Source organism: Haliotis cracherodii, unplaced genomic scaffold, assembly GCF_022045235.1.
Source record: "Haliotis cracherodii isolate W230 unplaced genomic scaffold, xgHalCrac1.p SCAF_4, whole genome shotgun sequence".
In the NCBI taxonomy this organism is placed as follows: Eukaryota; Metazoa; Mollusca; class Gastropoda; order Lepetellida; family Haliotidae; genus Haliotis; species Haliotis cracherodii.
The window spans coordinates 58,921,046-58,939,268 of NW_027266297.1; the positions used below are offsets into that span (position 1 = coordinate 58,921,046).

The 18,223-nt window shown below is 41.7% G+C and overlaps 2 protein-coding genes across 4 annotated transcripts; both read left to right on the top strand.

Moving 5' to 3' along the window:
* The first annotated feature begins 221 nt into the window (after positions 1-221).
* LOC139479675 (BTB/POZ domain-containing protein KCTD7-like) lies at positions 222-9,489 on the top strand. Of its 3 annotated transcripts, XM_071262521.1 has the most exons (3): positions 222-233; positions 1,790-1,859; positions 8,334-9,489. In XM_071262521.1, exons 2-3 carry the CDS (start codon positions 1,854-1,856, stop codon positions 8,973-8,975), a joined length of 648 nt encoding a protein of 215 aa, XP_071118622.1. In that variant the 5' UTR covers positions 222-233; positions 1,790-1,853; the 3' UTR covers positions 8,976-9,489. The 3 variants fall into 3 exon arrangements, with proteins under 3 accessions (XP_071118622.1, XP_071118621.1, XP_071118623.1); XM_071262520.1 differs by lacking the exons at positions 222-233; positions 1,790-1,859 and adding an exon at positions 5,167-5,317; XM_071262522.1 differs by lacking the exons at positions 222-233; positions 1,790-1,859 and adding an exon at positions 5,698-5,767.
* A 4,091-nt stretch (positions 9,490-13,580) lies between these two features.
* On the top strand, positions 13,581-17,746 carry LOC139479535 (BTB/POZ domain-containing protein KCTD7-like). The gene is made up of 2 exons (XM_071262379.1): positions 13,581-13,586; positions 16,635-17,746. The coding sequence occupies exons 1-2, from the start codon at positions 13,581-13,583 to the stop codon at positions 17,283-17,285; spliced, it is 657 nt and encodes a 218-aa protein (XP_071118480.1). The 3' UTR covers positions 17,286-17,746.
* Positions 17,747-18,223: the final 477 nt, after the last annotated feature.

The window sequence follows — 18,223 nt, forward strand, 5'->3', positions numbered from 1 at the left end:
TTGGGCCGTTAAATTTTAACTCACTGACTCTTATCTTCTGCCTGATAATATATTAGAATTTTAAATTGGTCAGGTTCGAATTCACAGACTAATAAATCGCGCCGAGGTCAAGGTTTAAGTTTGCACACTGCATATTTTTTTCTGCTTATCTTATCATGAACAAGATCGCAATGCAATATTACCGGGACACAACTCCACGCGTTTCTGCATTCGTAGTTACACAGCGACTTGAGGTAGGTTGCCTTCTATAAATCTCTCTACCAGTCGACATTAGGGTAGGACGGTACTCTCGTTCATTACTAGTTCTGGAATTGTATGTTATCACTTTATTATCACCCTAATGGTGACGTCACGCTATTTTGAACCAGGAATTCACTTGCCATTCGTGCAAAATTGACTCAACGCCATTTTCATTATCGTTGAGAGAAATTACCAATCTCATTACGGTTGAAGTCAGAGAAATCACATGAATTTTCGTGTCTCGTTGATTCTACTTCTGGAATCAGAAAAAGCAGAGATGCTTTAAAATCTCTTTATTTAACATATCTTTCTTGGAACCAATTTAGAGGGCAGAGGAGGTGGGACAATTTGCAATGATTAAAGAATCGCTATACATGGGGATAGAAGGTATGAGTTTAATTTGGACTAGACTGAGTAAACTTGCAACGAATTAATCTGGCTTCAGCTTTAACCTGTGTGTGTGTGTGTGTGTGTGTGTGTGTGTGTGTGTGTGTGTGTGTGTGTGTGTGTGTGTGTGTGTGTGTGTGTGTGTGTGTGTGTGTGTGTGTGTGAGCTAATACGCACATATTCGCGGGTTCGTTCCACAGCTGCTTTCCAAATCAAATACTCAATGCTTTTGTGTATATAATATCATTATAAACTGTATAACCAGCCTGGCGAGACAGTGACAACTACACACACTCAAGACACCTGCTTTAAAATGATCCGTTACTCATATTATCAAACATTTGTTTGCCTGGCCCAGAACCGATTATTTACAGCCCGCCCTAATATTGTTAGATTACAGGTACGTCATAACATGCACGCATTACCTCATCACAACGAGCTGTAAAACAGCCGCAATATCCGAGTAACGCCAATGCGAGAGTACATGCGTGATGGTGTAGGTCTTCATGTAGACGCATGCCAGGTATGACTGAGGGATCGTGTCTAGGTTAATATGACCTGTAACCTACATGTACCTGGCTATGGCGATTTCCAGTTTACAGCAATATGATTTCATTGTGATTGACCCCCGTAGTCACATTATAAAGTTCATTACAAATAAACATAGTATCATCAAATATTAAGGCTTGTTGTCCCTTTTCCACATTTTGTCAGTTACGTCATTGCATTATATTTTTTCAGATAGAACTTTTTCTAACATACTCCCTCGAAAACCTCAGTGCAGGGCATAGCCCATATTCCAGCTGTGTATCATTTATTATTTCCCAGCACCATACACGTGCGGAAAGGTGTTAAAAGTCTAGCACTAGTATTAATGTTGAGAATTGAGATAAACACCGATTTGTACAGTATTTCATTCAGGGCGATTCTGATGTGTGTTTTTTTAAAAAAACACGATCATGTTTCTAAAGGATGCAACTGTGCATATCACCTTGCTCTAGACGACTGGGCCACTTGAAACCCCATCTCTCAGTTATCCCACTTATAACCCCAACTGAACTGCTGAATTGTTGTTTAAAGTGGTCTTTAACAAACCATTCACTCAAATTGACAGGAACCAACTCACATTCTTAAATTTACCCCGCTTTTCTTTTGTTTCTAGATAGAAACCTACAAGCATACTCGACACCCTGAACACGTGACTTCACAAAGTATATTTTGTCATTATGGAGGTGAGTGTACGATGTAATTGTTTTTCCTATTGAAACTCTGTGGTTCAAGAAAAAGTGTCAACATTTACTTTACTGCATATCGAGTGTGAGGATGAGTAGGCATCTAAGGTCACAGCGGCAACATTTCTGTCAAAAGTGTCCAAACCGTGTGTATCAGCTGTTTCCCCAGTGCGATGAGTCATGACCGAAACATGTTACTACCCAAATTCTACCGGTAGGGCAGACACATACTTCCCCTTTTCGCGAACACCTGGTGTCATCACTTTTAGTGATCCATTCAAATTGTCACCGCCGTTTTGTCTTTAAAGCCTCAAACTATTGTTCTGTGGATAATAATACTCGATACTTTTATGCTCTGGCGTTGGCGGGATATTATAATTCACTGCATCAACAACATTGATGCCAAGATTGTGTAAAATCTGAAGAAATCACAAATTCACGCCAAAAGAATTGTAATCTAATAAGAACCTTAGCTCACTTTGCACTAGAGTGTTCAAACAAAGAAACTACTAGCTATATAGTAGAAAGGCAAACTAGAGTTCTCTATTTAATTAATGAAGCAGGGACCCTTCAGGATCCGGGGTAGAGTGAGTGAGTGAGTGTTTAACGTCACATCGGCAGTAATTCAGCCATATCGTGAAGAGAAGTTATACATTAATAAAACAAATATTTAGATTAAATAGAAACCTGTGAAACGATGGACAGTACAATAACTAAAATATCACAGATGCGATGTCAAACTGGTTGAGAATATTAAAAAGCAGGAAGTAAGAGTGTGGGTAGAATAGGTCTTCACAACCAATGCCTGCCTTTATCGGCGACTATCCGGACCGGGTGCTATACACAGGTGCAGGACGCACATATCTGAAAGCAAAAAACAAAATAATCAATAATTAAAGTGATGGCATACCTAATCTCTCACGGTAAACAGCCAGTGCACAGAGAACACAGCAAACGCTATCTTTATGGGACTAACATCGAACCACCAACTCGTGTTTCGTAGTTTGTGGTCTAGTGTAATTTAGGGTTGCGACGGGTACTCGAGTACCCAATAACGGGTCGGGTAGCTTAGGACTCGAGTCCAATTTTCAAGACTCGAGAATTAAGTCTGTTTTCAGTAGTCTAGATCTTATACTTACCAGATCTGATTTAGTACTTTCCATGAGACAGGCGTACAATGAGAAAGTCCATGTTGTGGTGATAAGTCTTCTAGTGTAATTACTACTTGCGTCAGGTGAAGAATTTCCTGTTCGCCTGGTACCTAACAATAGTACCTTAGTGTCTCGCGGGATCGTCGAATACATCTGCCTCCAGCGCGGAAAAATGCCTTGTTACAATGTGTGGTGATTCAGATACATGTAGTAAAAAGCACGCAGCTGGGTGTCGATCTTGCAATATCAGATATCAAAATCAGTTCAGACTGTCACAAACTAACTTTAAGCTGTTGTGTTAGGCCAGAGAGCCAAGCTGTCATCCATATTTCCCAGAAATGTAAGCCAAAGTTGATATTCTACTTTACGTAAAAGCAGTCTTGAATATCTAGTTTCCCCTCAAAACATTACGATTGAGATCTGTGAAGATCCGGTGTAGAATGGGTCGTCAGCAACCCATGCTAGCCGTAAACGGCGACTATCCTTGTCGTAAGAGGCGACTAACGGGATAGGGTGGTCAGGCTCGCTGACTTGGTTGATGCATATCATCGTATCCAAATTGCGTGGATCGATGCTCATGATGTCAATCTCTGGATTGTCTGGTACGATTTACAGACCGCCGCCATTAAGCTTGGATATTGCTGAGTGCGGCGTTAAACAACAAACAAACAAAATGAGAAGGTGTCAGATACACCGTCATATGTAGCTTGATTCCCTGATGTATATACATTGAATTTTGTTTGAATAGATTCGATGTTTGTCGCAATTGGGAAACAATCATCATTGCCTCACATGATATTCTGATCTTCTGGCACCTGGCATGTGTTGGGTGGTTCCTTATCAAATGTCAACAAACTGAATGGCCTTCTACATGTTCAAATGCATCAGTTGCTGTAAACAAGCCAAATGACTGTTTAGCTGGCGTCATGACATAGTTGGTGAATATGTTATCATGTTCAAGCTGGTCCTATGTGACACTCAACATTAACGTGTGAGCTCACCATGTAACCTGATTTGTCCATTTATTGTAGTTCCCACAATGTTACTGTTCATTCCGAGATATATAGTAGTCAGGGTCAAAGACCGTACGTCATTGCTGTATGTTCTGCTATTGATCGATGAATGTGGGTAACGGACATGACCGGGTGTTATCATACGTTGCCTCGACTGTTTGAATTATAATAAAGTGTTGAAGTTGTCAGAACACACACACACTCTTCCTCCCCACCTACTCCGAGTTCCATGATCGATAAAAAAAATAAGAAGAGGTTTTGTTGTGAATTATAATATAATCGACGGAGGGGTAACAAATGATTGATTAACCACAGTTTTGAATGAAATTGTGCAATCACAGGTAATGTTAGCTCAAGGTAAACAATGGTGGGGTAAGAAATTTCATTTTCAAAAGTTTTCTGAAATGTCACCCAAAAATTGTCCGACACACTACAAGTTCATTGTCGACACTGTTGCCTTCAATAGCGTGTATGACCTCGAGCTGCCTCAATGCTTGCTGTCTCATCGATGACGTCAGTCTTCTGATGACGTGGACTGGATTCCGTTGCCACTCGTCTCTCAGGGCCTGCTGCAATTCTTGTCTGTTGACGGGAGGCTGTTGGCGTGCTCTAACCTATCTGTCAAGGTGGTCCCACAGATGTTCAATAGGATTCATATCGGGTGACTGGGCAGGCCAGGGCAAAACGTCAACGTTCTGCTGTTTAGAATGTTCCAAGTCAGTCTTGAAGTATGAGGCCTGGCATTGTCGTGTTGAAACAATGTCCCCCGTTGTTGGTTTTGTAAGAACGGAAGCACAATTGGCTGCAACACTAGGTCTCTGTACTGTAGAGCGTTCAGGTTTCCCTGTATAATCACAGATACTTTTTTAGTCCCAACGAGGTCCAGGTCAGACGAAATTGCTGAGACAGAAGGCGACGTCTTAAATACTTAAAGCAACAACAAACAACAACAACAACGACGATACTGCTATAGCGAATGCATCTTGCTGTCATGTGTCAATCTGCCATCGTAACAGAATTAAAACAAATTAAAAATTGATAGATAACAGCTGTTGGATTGAGCTGGGGTCAATGTGTGACATGTCATGTGACAACCAGCCTGGTTCCCTGGGTATGCTGTGCTGGCGCAGTGAAGCGCCAGCGCAGCATACCCAGGGAACCAGGCTGGAAGACAACGTACAGCTTGACACTACTTGTGTAAATCACGGAACAAGACAGGATATATTACAGGAAACACTGTTTTCAAGGACCAACATCGATCTATCAGCTGGTGCTCAGCAATATGTCTTCAGGTGTAAGTTTAGCCGGCATTAGATGTAAGATAAACTTGCCCTAGCGACATTACCACCCCATAAAAGCGCCGCATGATCTCCGCTCCCATCCACCTGTAGCGCCAGGAGTATGCCCTGTTACATTGTGTGGTGTTCAGGTAAATGTTTGTAATGAACAGGATATTGATCATTAACTATCAGATATGTAAAACAGGTAAGTGTGTAATAATGTGAGTAGTTCGCCTTTGTCTTTTAACTTACATAGTTAGCAATATCAGGGTAGAGAGCATAACCTAATTGACCTCCATATTTCCCAGAAATGAAACCGAAAGCGGATGTGCTTCTTTTCTTTGAAGTCGTCTTGAATATCTAGCATTCTCCTCTTAAATAACGACAGCTGGAATGGATGGAGAGTGTGCCCAGAGAACGGAAGGTCGGTAGATCGATCGTCATACGAAAGGCGTTAAAAGATGGTATTTATTGTTACACCGCCTGACATTCGGCATTAAGGAGATTAAACAAGGACTGGTCGACTCGAAGCCAGTATAACATGTATGTGTGTGGTATCCATGTAAAACTGAGACACCATATCCCAGTGAGGTAGCACTATCACCGGCATCAGTCCAAACTAGTATCGGCACACACACACACGTATGTACGGCATACACACACACACACACACACACACACACACACACACACACACACACACACACACACACACACACACACACACACACGTATGTAATTAAAAAAAAGAAAATTTATTAATCATAAGTGAAGACAAAATTGTCATACCATAACTATAGTCACATATTTCATACTTTAATGGTTATATGGATTGTACCCCATATGGTTCATGTTCCTCCAAGGAATACACAAGGTTGGTTGGTTTGTTGTTTAACGCCGCACTCAGCAATATTCCAGCTATATGATAAAGTCACCTTTTACGACAAGCATGGGTTGCTGAAGATCTATTCTACTCCGGAATTTTCGCGGGTGAGTCCGTTGTAAAGGTATTCTGAGGGCAATACCTAAAAAAACGAATGCTTGCTACATGAATAGGAAAAATGTTGGTGCATGCTACTCTGAATGGCGTTATTTTGTCAATGAAAAGTTTCTTTTCGGAAACTATTATTACTAAATTATTTTTAGTTATTGTTCAGAATCTTTTTGCATCCCTCCATTTCAAATTATTCATATTTAACACCTTCATCGTACTGTCACACGTATTGTAATAAACTATAACTTTGTCTTAGTCTGGTTTTTCAAAATAAAAATCCTAGATGTTTGGAACCAAACAGTCCTAGCATTATGTCTTATTCATACATATAGCACATTATACTCCAGTTTAACCTTTCTCGATGTAAGACTCAATTTAATATCTGGGAAATTTGGACAAACTGATATCTTGTGCAAAGATGCTGATACGCACCAATATTTGGATTTTGCATCATGTCACCCGTATCATTTAAAACGTAATATCCCTTACTGTCTCGCAAGACGTATTTGTACCATTGTTTCCAGGAATGATGTTAAAACTACCCGCCTTGCTGAACCTTAGAGTTTGCATCAAAATTATCCCGCAAAGCTTATTGAAGATAGCATACGCACAGCACTTCGCATTGAGCAACCAAAACTGAGAGAGAAGTCTGAAGAAAACGACTTTGGGAATAATTTAACTCTAATGTCTACCTTCAACCCTTATCATGAAAAAACATTGTCCATGGTTCAACGGTTCCTGCCTTTTTTAATCAAAGTATTAAAATGGAGAAGATATTGAGCAAATACAAAATTATCAACACCCAAAGACAACCCAAAAATCTTAGAAAGCTTAGAAAGTTTGTATTTGTTAAAAGTCACCATTTTATTACATGAAAATTCCATGACGTGAATCAAACCTACAACCTCACATATCGTGTTTAGTTTTGTAACCCACTGTTTTGCCACTGAGTCACCTGACAGGTGCTGAAAATGTTATATGTCATGACTCCAGCTGGCCCATGTTGCAAGTGTTTTTCTCTCGCACGTTTTGATCGAATTCCTTTGGACCGCGAAAGGCTGTATCATGTTACTATAAGGCATTTCGATGTTTTTTTAATTGTTCAGTTTCTCTTGCATTTAGATAGCCCATAAGTGGGATAAAACACGACAGCAAAAATCTGAGACCGCCAGCGAGATACCCTCGGTTTTCCCTAGCTCGCGATTTAACATTTCCCTCGGAGACGTGTTTTATCCAAAACGTAAAGACTCCGAGTCAGAATATGACGCCCTTGTATGTTTAACACAATGCAGTGTCATTTCGAGACTGGACATGACTTGTATCGAAATATTCTACAAACATAATGTTTCATGGGTACCTCTTGCCACTTCATCAGTTGAATGACAGGGTGTTGTTGTTGCTTTATATGTGTCATATATGACCTATATACAAATGAAGCAAGTTTTTATCAGATACATGTATTTACATCCAGTCGTGAATAGATTCACGTTATACAGTTAAGAGTGAGTGAGTGGGGTTAACGCCGCATTTAACAGTATTCCAGTTATATCGCGGCGTGTCAGCTTAATATGGGAGGAAGGCCCGAAGTGAGGCAGGTCTCAGACGTTTACCACTTCTGTGAAACCCACGAGCACGGGTATGGTGCTGACAAACCTAGAAACATCATCGGGGCGAACCGGGATTCTAACCCACAATCAGGAGTGCCCAAGGGACGCAACTCTGCACAGCGAATCGGGGCGCCTTAGACGACTGGGCCACACGTGCCCCCTTATAGAGTTAAGAAGGAATTGATGGCGTGACCGTTGTTAAAGAAGAGTGTGGCATGGTAATGATTAAAGAAGATTTAAGAAAAGTGTACCATGAAAAACTCTCCTACATTTAATAAATAATTCACCTTTGGTCAGTATTTCATATTTCATCACCCTGTACTGTATCAGTTGTCTCCCTTATAATCTGTTTTCAGAGATGTTTATGCGTGAACTGATGTTCACTGAGACGACGATGAGCACATATTATTGTATTGTTCTATATTTCAGTTCCCTGCTGTCATCGACTTAAATGTGGGTGGTCGACATCTGACAACCTCCCTGTCCACCCTCACCAAGTACCCGGACTCCATGTTGGCCACCATGTTTAGTGGAAGGCATCCAGTGACCCAAGACAAAGATGGCCGCTACTTCATTGATGTGGATGGAGATGTGTTTGTTCACGTTCTCAATTTTCTGAGATTCGGGACAATGCCTCCTGCCGGAGCGGCTGCAGATGTTTGGAAATATGCAGATTACTTTGGATTACACGTCCTGAAGGAAGGCATTGCCAATACTCATGGCACGCTATTAAGGAGTGGGTTTCCTAATTACACTTCTCACTTGGAATACGTGAAAGGGGAAGCGAGGAGGTTTTCAGGGTACTTTTATCTTTGCATATGTACCGCCGACTGTTCATGTCGTGATGATACTGCGTATAAAAATGATCTTCACGGGTCACCTAGGATTGATATACATCTTGGTCTTGATGATAAAAGGCGATCTTTGTTGCTTCGTCTTCTGGCACATGACTTACAATGTATGGATATCTTCACAAATGAGGAAGAAATAACATGCAACTGTAACTGTGTCGGTGCGATGAAACTTCAGTTTCGCAAGGCACCCAAGTCTACACTGGATGAACTCAAATGATTAAACAACGCCACCGACAGAAATTCGCATTTCGTCTATTTCTGGAGAGAACGTAAATGTATGTTACTTTTACTTTCTTTCAAAGAGGGTGAAGACGATGGTGGCGATATGTCCGGTGTGGGGCTCAGGGCCTATCAAAACAGGATGAATATCAATCATTATACCACAAGGTTATTACATTGTTAACACAAATAACCTTGTTATTTTTCTACTTTCTATGCTTTGGAGACTATTAGTGCCTTAGAATTATTAATACTGACATGTGGATGTATGGAAATGGCTGTATAATGAAGACAATACAATAGGCATGTACCCTGAAGTCGAACGGTTTTGTATTAATAAGAAAAGACATTTCACGTGATTCCATACCAAATGATTGTGTGATATAGCCATTTAGTTTTCATTTATGCTTCCATTAACCAAAAGCAATAACCATAACGCCCATAACCAATTAATGCTTCCTGATTGGCCGATTAGAGTGGGCTAGGTTTGTTTGGCTTTATTGCGCTGATCGTTTTCACTGATTTCTTATCCTTGTATGGATTTTTGTTATGTTAATGATTAAATAAACAGTGTGAAGTTAATATTGTTGTCTTATTTATTTATAAAATATGACTTCAATAGTTTCTGCGTGTATGGAGGCATAAACATGGACATCATTTTTGGCCATTATGCATCAAACTTGGAGATATATTCCCCATGTCTACCATAAAACTTTCTGAAAGCTTTACCGATGCTTTAAATGTTGAGCAAACAACTTCTGAGCAAGGGTCATATGACGCCCTTTGAAATCTTCGTACCCGGACGGAGCGGTGTCCCGATTCCCAATTCCCAATTCCCGATTCCCGATTCCCGACATAGGTACAATGTGTGAAGCCCATTTCTGGTGTCCCCCGTAGTGATATTGCTGGAATATTACTAAAAGCGGCGTAAAACCATACTCACTCACTCGTACCTAGACAGAGCATGCTCGGCTGGACCTCAAACGTTCTAAAATGCTGAGGCCAAAGGCTGGAGCTGCTGGAATATTGTTCCACATACAGGGCAAGATTAATATTTATCTTTTGCAAGTGACCGGTCGGGGGAAAACAAATAAACATATCTCACATTCAATAATGTAACCTCTGGACACCTTGACCTTAAACAGAGGTCAGGCACAATTTAATCAAATAGAAATCCAAACCTATACATATAGTCAAGCAACCGTACACTGTATAGTGTCCGAAAGAAATGTTGAGATAATTGATGTTTTGAACTGGATTTTTCCCAGGATCATACACTGACAGTCAGCGGATTTATGGTAAGCTAATGGACATCTTGTCGGACACTGGTCAGCATGTTTCGTGGGAATTCCGGCGTAGAATAGGTTCCCAGTATCCCAGGGTGATTTTGTGTTGTCGCACGCAGACGGTGTAGGAAATAGGTAATGATATCAAACGTGATTGATGCTGAATTATTTACAGTCCGACGTTACAAGGTTAGAGTGAAATGAATTTAACGCCGATTTGGACAATAATTCCGCTATATCATAGCATGCCAGCTTAATGTGGGAGGGAAGTTCCAAGGCTGCACAATTCGAAGACGTTTACCACTTTGGTGAAATCCACAAGACCCGAGCATGGTGCTGACAAACCAAGGGAAATCTTCAGGGATAATCAGGGATTCGAACTAATTAACAGCGGATCCTGATATGGTCAAAGGGATATTGATCTGTATAAATCTTAACTTACTCATGATTTTTCACGCTTCATAAACAGATTTTGTTTATCAAGTTATTATTTGGTATGTTATTATAAGTATTGGTGGCTTATTTAATGAAAAGAGTGATGGATAAATCTTGTTACCACGGCTACTAAATTCTTGTCATTTTTCTCAAAAGTTGTAACATGTCTTCACACGTAAACCGAGCGAGAATTGCTGACACATATTATAACGTTATGAAATATAATTGCTTTGTACCAATTTATAACAAAGTCATGGATCAAGACTTTGAAAGGCATTTAGAAGTAATACACATAAGGAAGAGAATTTATGGATGTCAACTTCTTTATTATGAGGAACACAACGTGTCTGAGAATATGCCTACTCCTTCATCAGGTGAATGAATGACATGAGGCAGACGGCTAATTACCCCCGGCTTCCCGTTTGTCTGTTGTCCATTGCCATTTTCTTATCAGTGATAATCTATTCCTGGATTCCAGTTGTCGATAACTATCAGCGCTAATTACTGTACAATGTTGGCTTTCATTGTCTATTGCTAGTCAGCGCCAATTATATGTTGGCTTCCCTTGTTAAGGTTCCAACTTTTGTTATCATATTACTTTTGTTATTTTCACGTGTACATTTGCTCTCTGCCTCATATCATTCATTCACCTGATGAAGGAGTAGGCATATAGTCCGAAACGTTGTGTTCCTCATAATAAGGAAGTTGACATCCATAAATTCTCTTCCTGATGTGCTACATTGTATTAGTTTTTTCTAATCTTACAAAGCCTTTTGAAACTAGGGTAACATTTGGATAAGTTGACAAGTATATAACACTTAGCACTGGATGTTCCTATCAGATAAAGTTCACAGAAATTGTAGTTGTTGTACACCAACGCTGATGATCACGAGCCTGTGAATGCATGCCGTGCCTCGTCCAGTAGTATAGCAATATCAGTGTGGACTGTAAATAATTGATTAAATAATTCTGGGCCAGGCAAACAAATGCTTGTCAACATCAGTAACCAATCACTTTAAAGCTCTCCTCACTTGAAAGGGTGTACTATACCCAGTCCCTCCAACTGAGTTATACTGTTCACAGCCCATATAAGATGTCCTTGTACGGTTTCTATCAATTCTAGGGGGCACGGGTGGTCCAGTCGTTTGAGGAGCCGTATTCGCTGGCCAGGTTTGCGTCCCTTTGGGCACGTTTGTGCGGTGGGTGAAGTGAGTGGGTGAGTGATTATGGTTTAACGCCGCTTTTAGCAACATTCCAGCAATATCACGGCGGGGGACACCAGAAATGGGCTTCACACAATGTATCCATGTCGGGAATCGAACCCGGGTCTTCGGCGTGACGAGCGAACGCTTTAACCACTAGGCTACCCGACCACCCGATTCAAAAGACGAAGGGGGGGGGGGGGGGGGGGGGGGGGGGGGTGAAATGGGGTTTAACGTCGCGTCCAAGATTATTGTACTTATATAGCGACGTGCATGTGTTTGTGTGGCTGCTTATACTAGTTCGGACTAATGCCGATTTATAGTTCTAGCTCACTGAGATACCATTCCGCAGTTTAACAAGAATACCCCACTCAGACACAGTATATTGACTCCGAGCCGACCAGTCCTTGTCGGGAATCGAACCCGGGTCTTCAGCGTGACGAGCGAACGCTTTAACCACGAGGCTACCCGACCGCCCCGGTGGGTGAAGTGGGTGTATAGCAATGCGTGTAAAGCAGTTGGCACCGGCTATATCAGGGATACTTGTAAATGATCGAGTCTGGACCAGGCAGACCAGTGGTTGATAGTGCGAGCATTTATATGTGGTCACCTCCTGTAACCAGTCGCATCTCGGTAAACATTCCGCTCTTACGAGAAGCATGGAGTATTGGTTTTGGAAACTGCATCAGCTGGTTTGCTAAACATACAGTAAACACGTAGACACCCGCGAATAGGTGCATATTAACAGTTGTGTCATAAAACGACATTCACTCACTCACTAAAGAATATTTTCTCATCGTTAAACGATTTGCAGTATTTGCATATGCCTTGATTCAATATTTTATCAACAAATTTTATATCATTAGCGACGTAAAGTACGCAATCTATTTCATATCATTGGTGTAAGTAAACGAAGAGTGGTAATTGTTTTCGGAAAGTAAAAGAGGTATATTTTAAATGGTATAGAAAACAGGATTGGTCGCCCATGTGAATAATACATTCAAGCCCTCGAACGCGTCTCCATCGAAACTCGTTCCACCCCATGAAGATCAGGGGTAGAATAGGTGTTCAGCAACTCATGCTTGCCGTAAAAGACGACTGTGAATCGGATAGTCAGGCTCACTGATTTGGTTGATGCATGTCATTGTATCCCAGTTGCGTTGATTGATGCTCATGATGTTAGTCGATAGATTGTGTGGTCCACACTCGATTATTTATAGACCTCCGTCATATAGCTGGAATAATACTATGTGCGGCGTTGAACAACAAACAAACAAACACACTCGTCCTGTTCACATTCCCACTCAATGACACGCTCCTCCAACTGCCGTACAACCGTATGAGCAGACAGATGAATCATAACGCGATATTAAAGTAGCCAGTTACATAATAGGGAAAGTCCGCTGTTTCCCTCTTTCCTAGAAACAAAAGCGAAAGTAGACCATGTTGAGTTGATGGAACTTCCGACACGTCAGCTCTGATCTACACTCATGTCCAGCGCATTACTTCCAATACTCCTTCATTGAAAAGACGCTTTTCACCCAGTGACAGAACAATGGCGGTAAGTGTTACTGTTTTCACGAAGTGACAGAACAATGGCGGTAAGTGTTACTGTTTTCATGATCACCCTGTGACAGAACAATGGCGGTAAGTGTTACTGTTTTCACAAGTGACAGAACAATGGCGGTAAGTGTTACTGTTTTCACCAGTGACAGAACAATGGCGGTAAGTGTTACTGTTTTTACCCAGTGACAGAACACTGGCAGTAAGTGTTATTGTTTTCACCCAATGACAGAACACTGGCGGTAAGTGTTACCGTTTTCACCCAGTGACAGAACAATGGCGGTAAGTGTTACTGTTTTCTTCCAGTGACAGAACAATGGCGGTAAGTGTTACTGTTTTCGAGGAAAAACATACCACAAAGCGTAGAGGGTATTTCACAAACTTTCCTCATTGTCTAAAGTAATTAATATTTTTTAAAGTTAATTAATAATAAATCTGAATCACTGTAACAGTCCTGGTCATATTCTGGTCAGTGCTAATTGTTCTATATAGTTGTCCACTTATACAAAAGAACCTTCGTTTCAAAAGGCTTTGTAAGATTAGAAAAAACTAATAGGCCATGAGCTACTTAGGTCCATAGGGCAGCCCACCCCCCCCCCCCCCCCCCCCCACCCCCCCCCTAATCTAGCACACGTCCAGGTTTTCCATAGCCTTGGGTCACTATGACCCCGATAATATGCGATGGGTAGTCTAGTGGTTAAAGATCAGTCTGCTGAGAAAGAATCCATGCATTTCCAAAAGTATACTTCCCGAAGCCGCTTAAATAAAACAAACGAAATCGTGTTCAATTTCCATTGTATATATCCTAGTATATATATTTCCCTCGCCTCATAGCTATGTGGGTCACATTGACCCTAAACATGTCACGAGTCAAATGATATTTTTAGAAAATTATTACTCAAACTGTGGCGCAGAACCGCTTCTCTTTCACATACCCATCTTCGAAAAGTTTATTTGTCGCTATACGGCTCAGACATTACCGATACGACGCTAAACCTTCGATTTGAAGATAAAACAAAACCAAATAGAAAAAGACTTACCATTGAACAGATTTGACCTTATTTGACTAGTAAATATATTTATCGAGGTCGTCCATAAAAGTGTTTTCGGGGTATGATTAATAATCATAATTTTCCGATGAAGATTATAGTTACAATCACATGACTGCGAAGCCCTGGATTATCACTGGGCGCCTCGTTATGATATTAAAGGAATATTGCTAAAAGTGGCCTGAAGCTTTACTCACTCACATGCTCCTTCGTCTTTTGACCGCCTCCGTGGTCTAGTGGTAATGCGTCCGCCCGGATAGCGAAAGGTCCGGGGTTCGAACCCCGACCGCGTTATACCAAAAGTCGTTAAAAGATGGTACTTCTTGTTACCCTGTCTGGCGCGCGGCATTAAGGGGATAAAACAAGGACTGGTCGGCTCGGAGTCAGTATACTGTGTCTGAGTGGGGTATTCATGTTAAACTGCGGCATGGTATCTCAGTGAGCTAGCACTATAAATCGGCATCAGTCCGGACTAGTACAAGCAGCCACACAAACACATGCACGTCGCTATATAAGTGCAATAATCTTGGACGCGACGTTAAACCCCATTTCACCTCACCTTTCGTCTTTTGAATCGGGCGGTCGGGTAGCCTAGTGGTTAAAGCGTTCGCTCGTCACGCCGAAGACCTGGGTTCGATTCCCGACATGGGTACAATGTGTGAAGCCTATTTCTGGTGTCCCCCGCCGTGATATTGTTGGAATATTGCAAAAAGGGGCGTAAAACCACACTCACTCACTCTTTCGAATCATAACCGGAATGAGTGTACATATGAGTGAGAGAGTGAATGAGTTGGGTTTAACGCCACTTTTAACAATATTCCAGTTATATCACGGCGTGTCAGCTTAATGTGGGAGGGAAGCCCGAAGTGATGCAGGTCTCAGACGTTTACCACTTCGGTGAAACCCACGAGCACGGATATGGTGCTGACAAACCCAGAAACCTAATCGGGGCGAACCGGGATTAGAACCCATAATCATAGGTTTCTGGCAAGTCCAAGGGACGCAACTCTGCACAGCGAATCGGGGCGCCTTAGCCGACTGGGCCACCCGTGCCCCCGTGTACCCATGTACAATGACTGATCAACAGCAATGTTCTTTATTCCTAGCTGCCTTTCTGAACGTTTGATAAGCTGGAGGTACCATGCACTCAATAACCTAACGTATTGACTTGTATCAGTACTGGCAATAGCATCTCTTCCTCATGAACACCAGTTACTCTCAACCCGTGAAGATTCCGGGGTAGAATAGGTCTTCATGCTTGCCGTAAAAGGCGACTATGCTTGTCGTAAAAGGCGACTAACGGGATCGGTGGTCAGGCTCGCTGACTTGGTTGATACACGTCATCGATCTCAATTACGTGGATCGATGCTCATGATGTCGATCACTGGATTGTCTGATCCAGACTCGATTATTTTACAGACCGCCGTCATTTAGCTGGAATATTGCTTAGTGCGGCGTTAAACAACCAACCAACCAACCAACCAACCAACCAACCAACCAACCAGTTACTCTCAACGATGAATACATGATAGGTGGAAAACAAGATCTCATTACATTACGAAACCCGGTTATTCCATTGATGCATTGATGCATGTGATTGTGAAGGTGCCAGTGAAGAGGCACGACTATTCTCACCTTATGCCGGGTGTCATCACTACCAGTATTTGATAACATGCTTCATCTTCCCGAGTCAAGGGAGTTAACTGACTAGAAAAGTCCATTTCCACCCTTGCCGAACAAGGCTGGAATTATGGAGTTACATTTTGTAGTCAGTTAACTCCCTGGCCTCTGGAGATGAGCAGGCTTATGATACAGTCGTACAATCGCACAATGGACTTCTATCAGAGATTTCTTGTGATTATGGAAATACTTGTGTCACTTTTATTTATTATCACATTTAGATAACTGTTATCATAGATTTACCGGTAATATATTTCTAGGGAAAGCATTCATCAATCTTACCGTCTGCTATTTTTATTTTTTTTCTAAGATTTGGATTTTCCAATAAACCTTTGAAAAAACATACAACATAAGTTTTAAGAAATGTCGGTATGTCATAGTTTAACCTTATATGTGTTGATATTTTTCTGTTTATAAGTCGTCATGTATACATATGTTTCAGTTTCCTCAAATCATAGATCTAAATGTGGGAGGGCGGCACCTGAGCACCCGTATTTCAACTCTCACCAAGTACCCTGATTCCAAGTTGGCCGAAATGTTCAGTGGGGAAGATGTTATGCCAAAAGACAAAGATGGCCGGTTCTTCATCGATGCGGATGGCGACGTGTTCGCTCACATTCTCAACTTCCTGAGGTACGAGATGCTGCCCCCTCCCGACCAGGCAGTGGCTGTACACAAATATGCCAACATTTTTGGCATTAAGCCTTTGCGTACTAAACATTTACAATGGGGACCAGTCTTTGCACAGGCTTTGAGAGACAACTGGAAACGTGGAATAGCCGGGTATGACGACTGCCTGAATCAGGTGCGGGAAGGCCTGGTGGCAAGTCGGTATCACAGTGGTGTCTTGTTTATCCAGTTCTCGGATTCCTCTCAACACATGTTCACTCTGTGCAAGGTGGCTGATATTCCTGAGGGACATCAGGTCATCAACGTCAAATACTCCTCCTCCACAATGGATGGGACCATTCTCGTCCATTTCCTCAATGAGGATCTGAAGCGAATCGGTGTTCACATTCAGCCGAGGGAATTCCGACCAGAACCAAAGTGTGGTTGTCGCGTGGCGTTGCAGTACATGATAAAACATGAGTAACTGATGTACCCATAATTGTGACATTGTGTGGTTTGGTACGATTAATGTATTCTTCCCAGGCGAATAACATACAATCTACAGCAACCTATGCTTTCCGTAAAAGGCGACGATGCTTGTCGTAAGAGGCGACTAACGGGATCGGGTTGTCAGGCTGGCTGACTTGGTTGAAGCATGTCATCGTTCCCAATTGCGTAGATCGATGCTAATGCTAAGAATCACTTGATTGTCTGGTCCAGACTCGATTATTTACAGACCGCCGTCAAATAGCTGGAATATTGCTGAGTGCGGCGTAAAACAACAAACCAACCAACCAACCATCTTCATGCTTTAAGGCATAATCGCCGATTAAGCAACGTGGCACATAGGTGTTTGAGAAGGTGAAAGACGAAATATAACAAATAGATGATGTAATTTCTTTACACTAATAAACAGGCGACGATAATGATATTCACCTGACAAAAGCGTACATAATGAATATACAGCTAGTTTGCATTTCAAGCTTTGTAGTGTAGAGTATAGTTGTATATAATGTTTATACTTGTGATTACGGATACACTATAAGCTGTGCCTGTACCACATGTATTGTGTAATAAAATACCTACATATTTTACTGTTGCTTTTAGTGTCTTTTGTATTTTTTTGTAAACGCCGCACTCAGCAATATTCCAGCTATATGACGGCGGTCTGTAAATAATCGAGTCTGGACCAGATACGATGACATGCATCAACCACGTCAGCCAGCCTGACCACCCGATCCCGTTCGTCGCCTATTACGGCAAGCATGGGTTGCTGAAGACCTATTCTACCCCTGCTCTTTGTGAGTAAAAACGGATTTACTCCGCATAAACAAAAGCACTTGAAGGAGGAGAGACGTAAGTGTTCCAGAGTGGGGACATTATCCACAGAAGGGAGAGATCCACGTTTGTCGCAGAAATGTC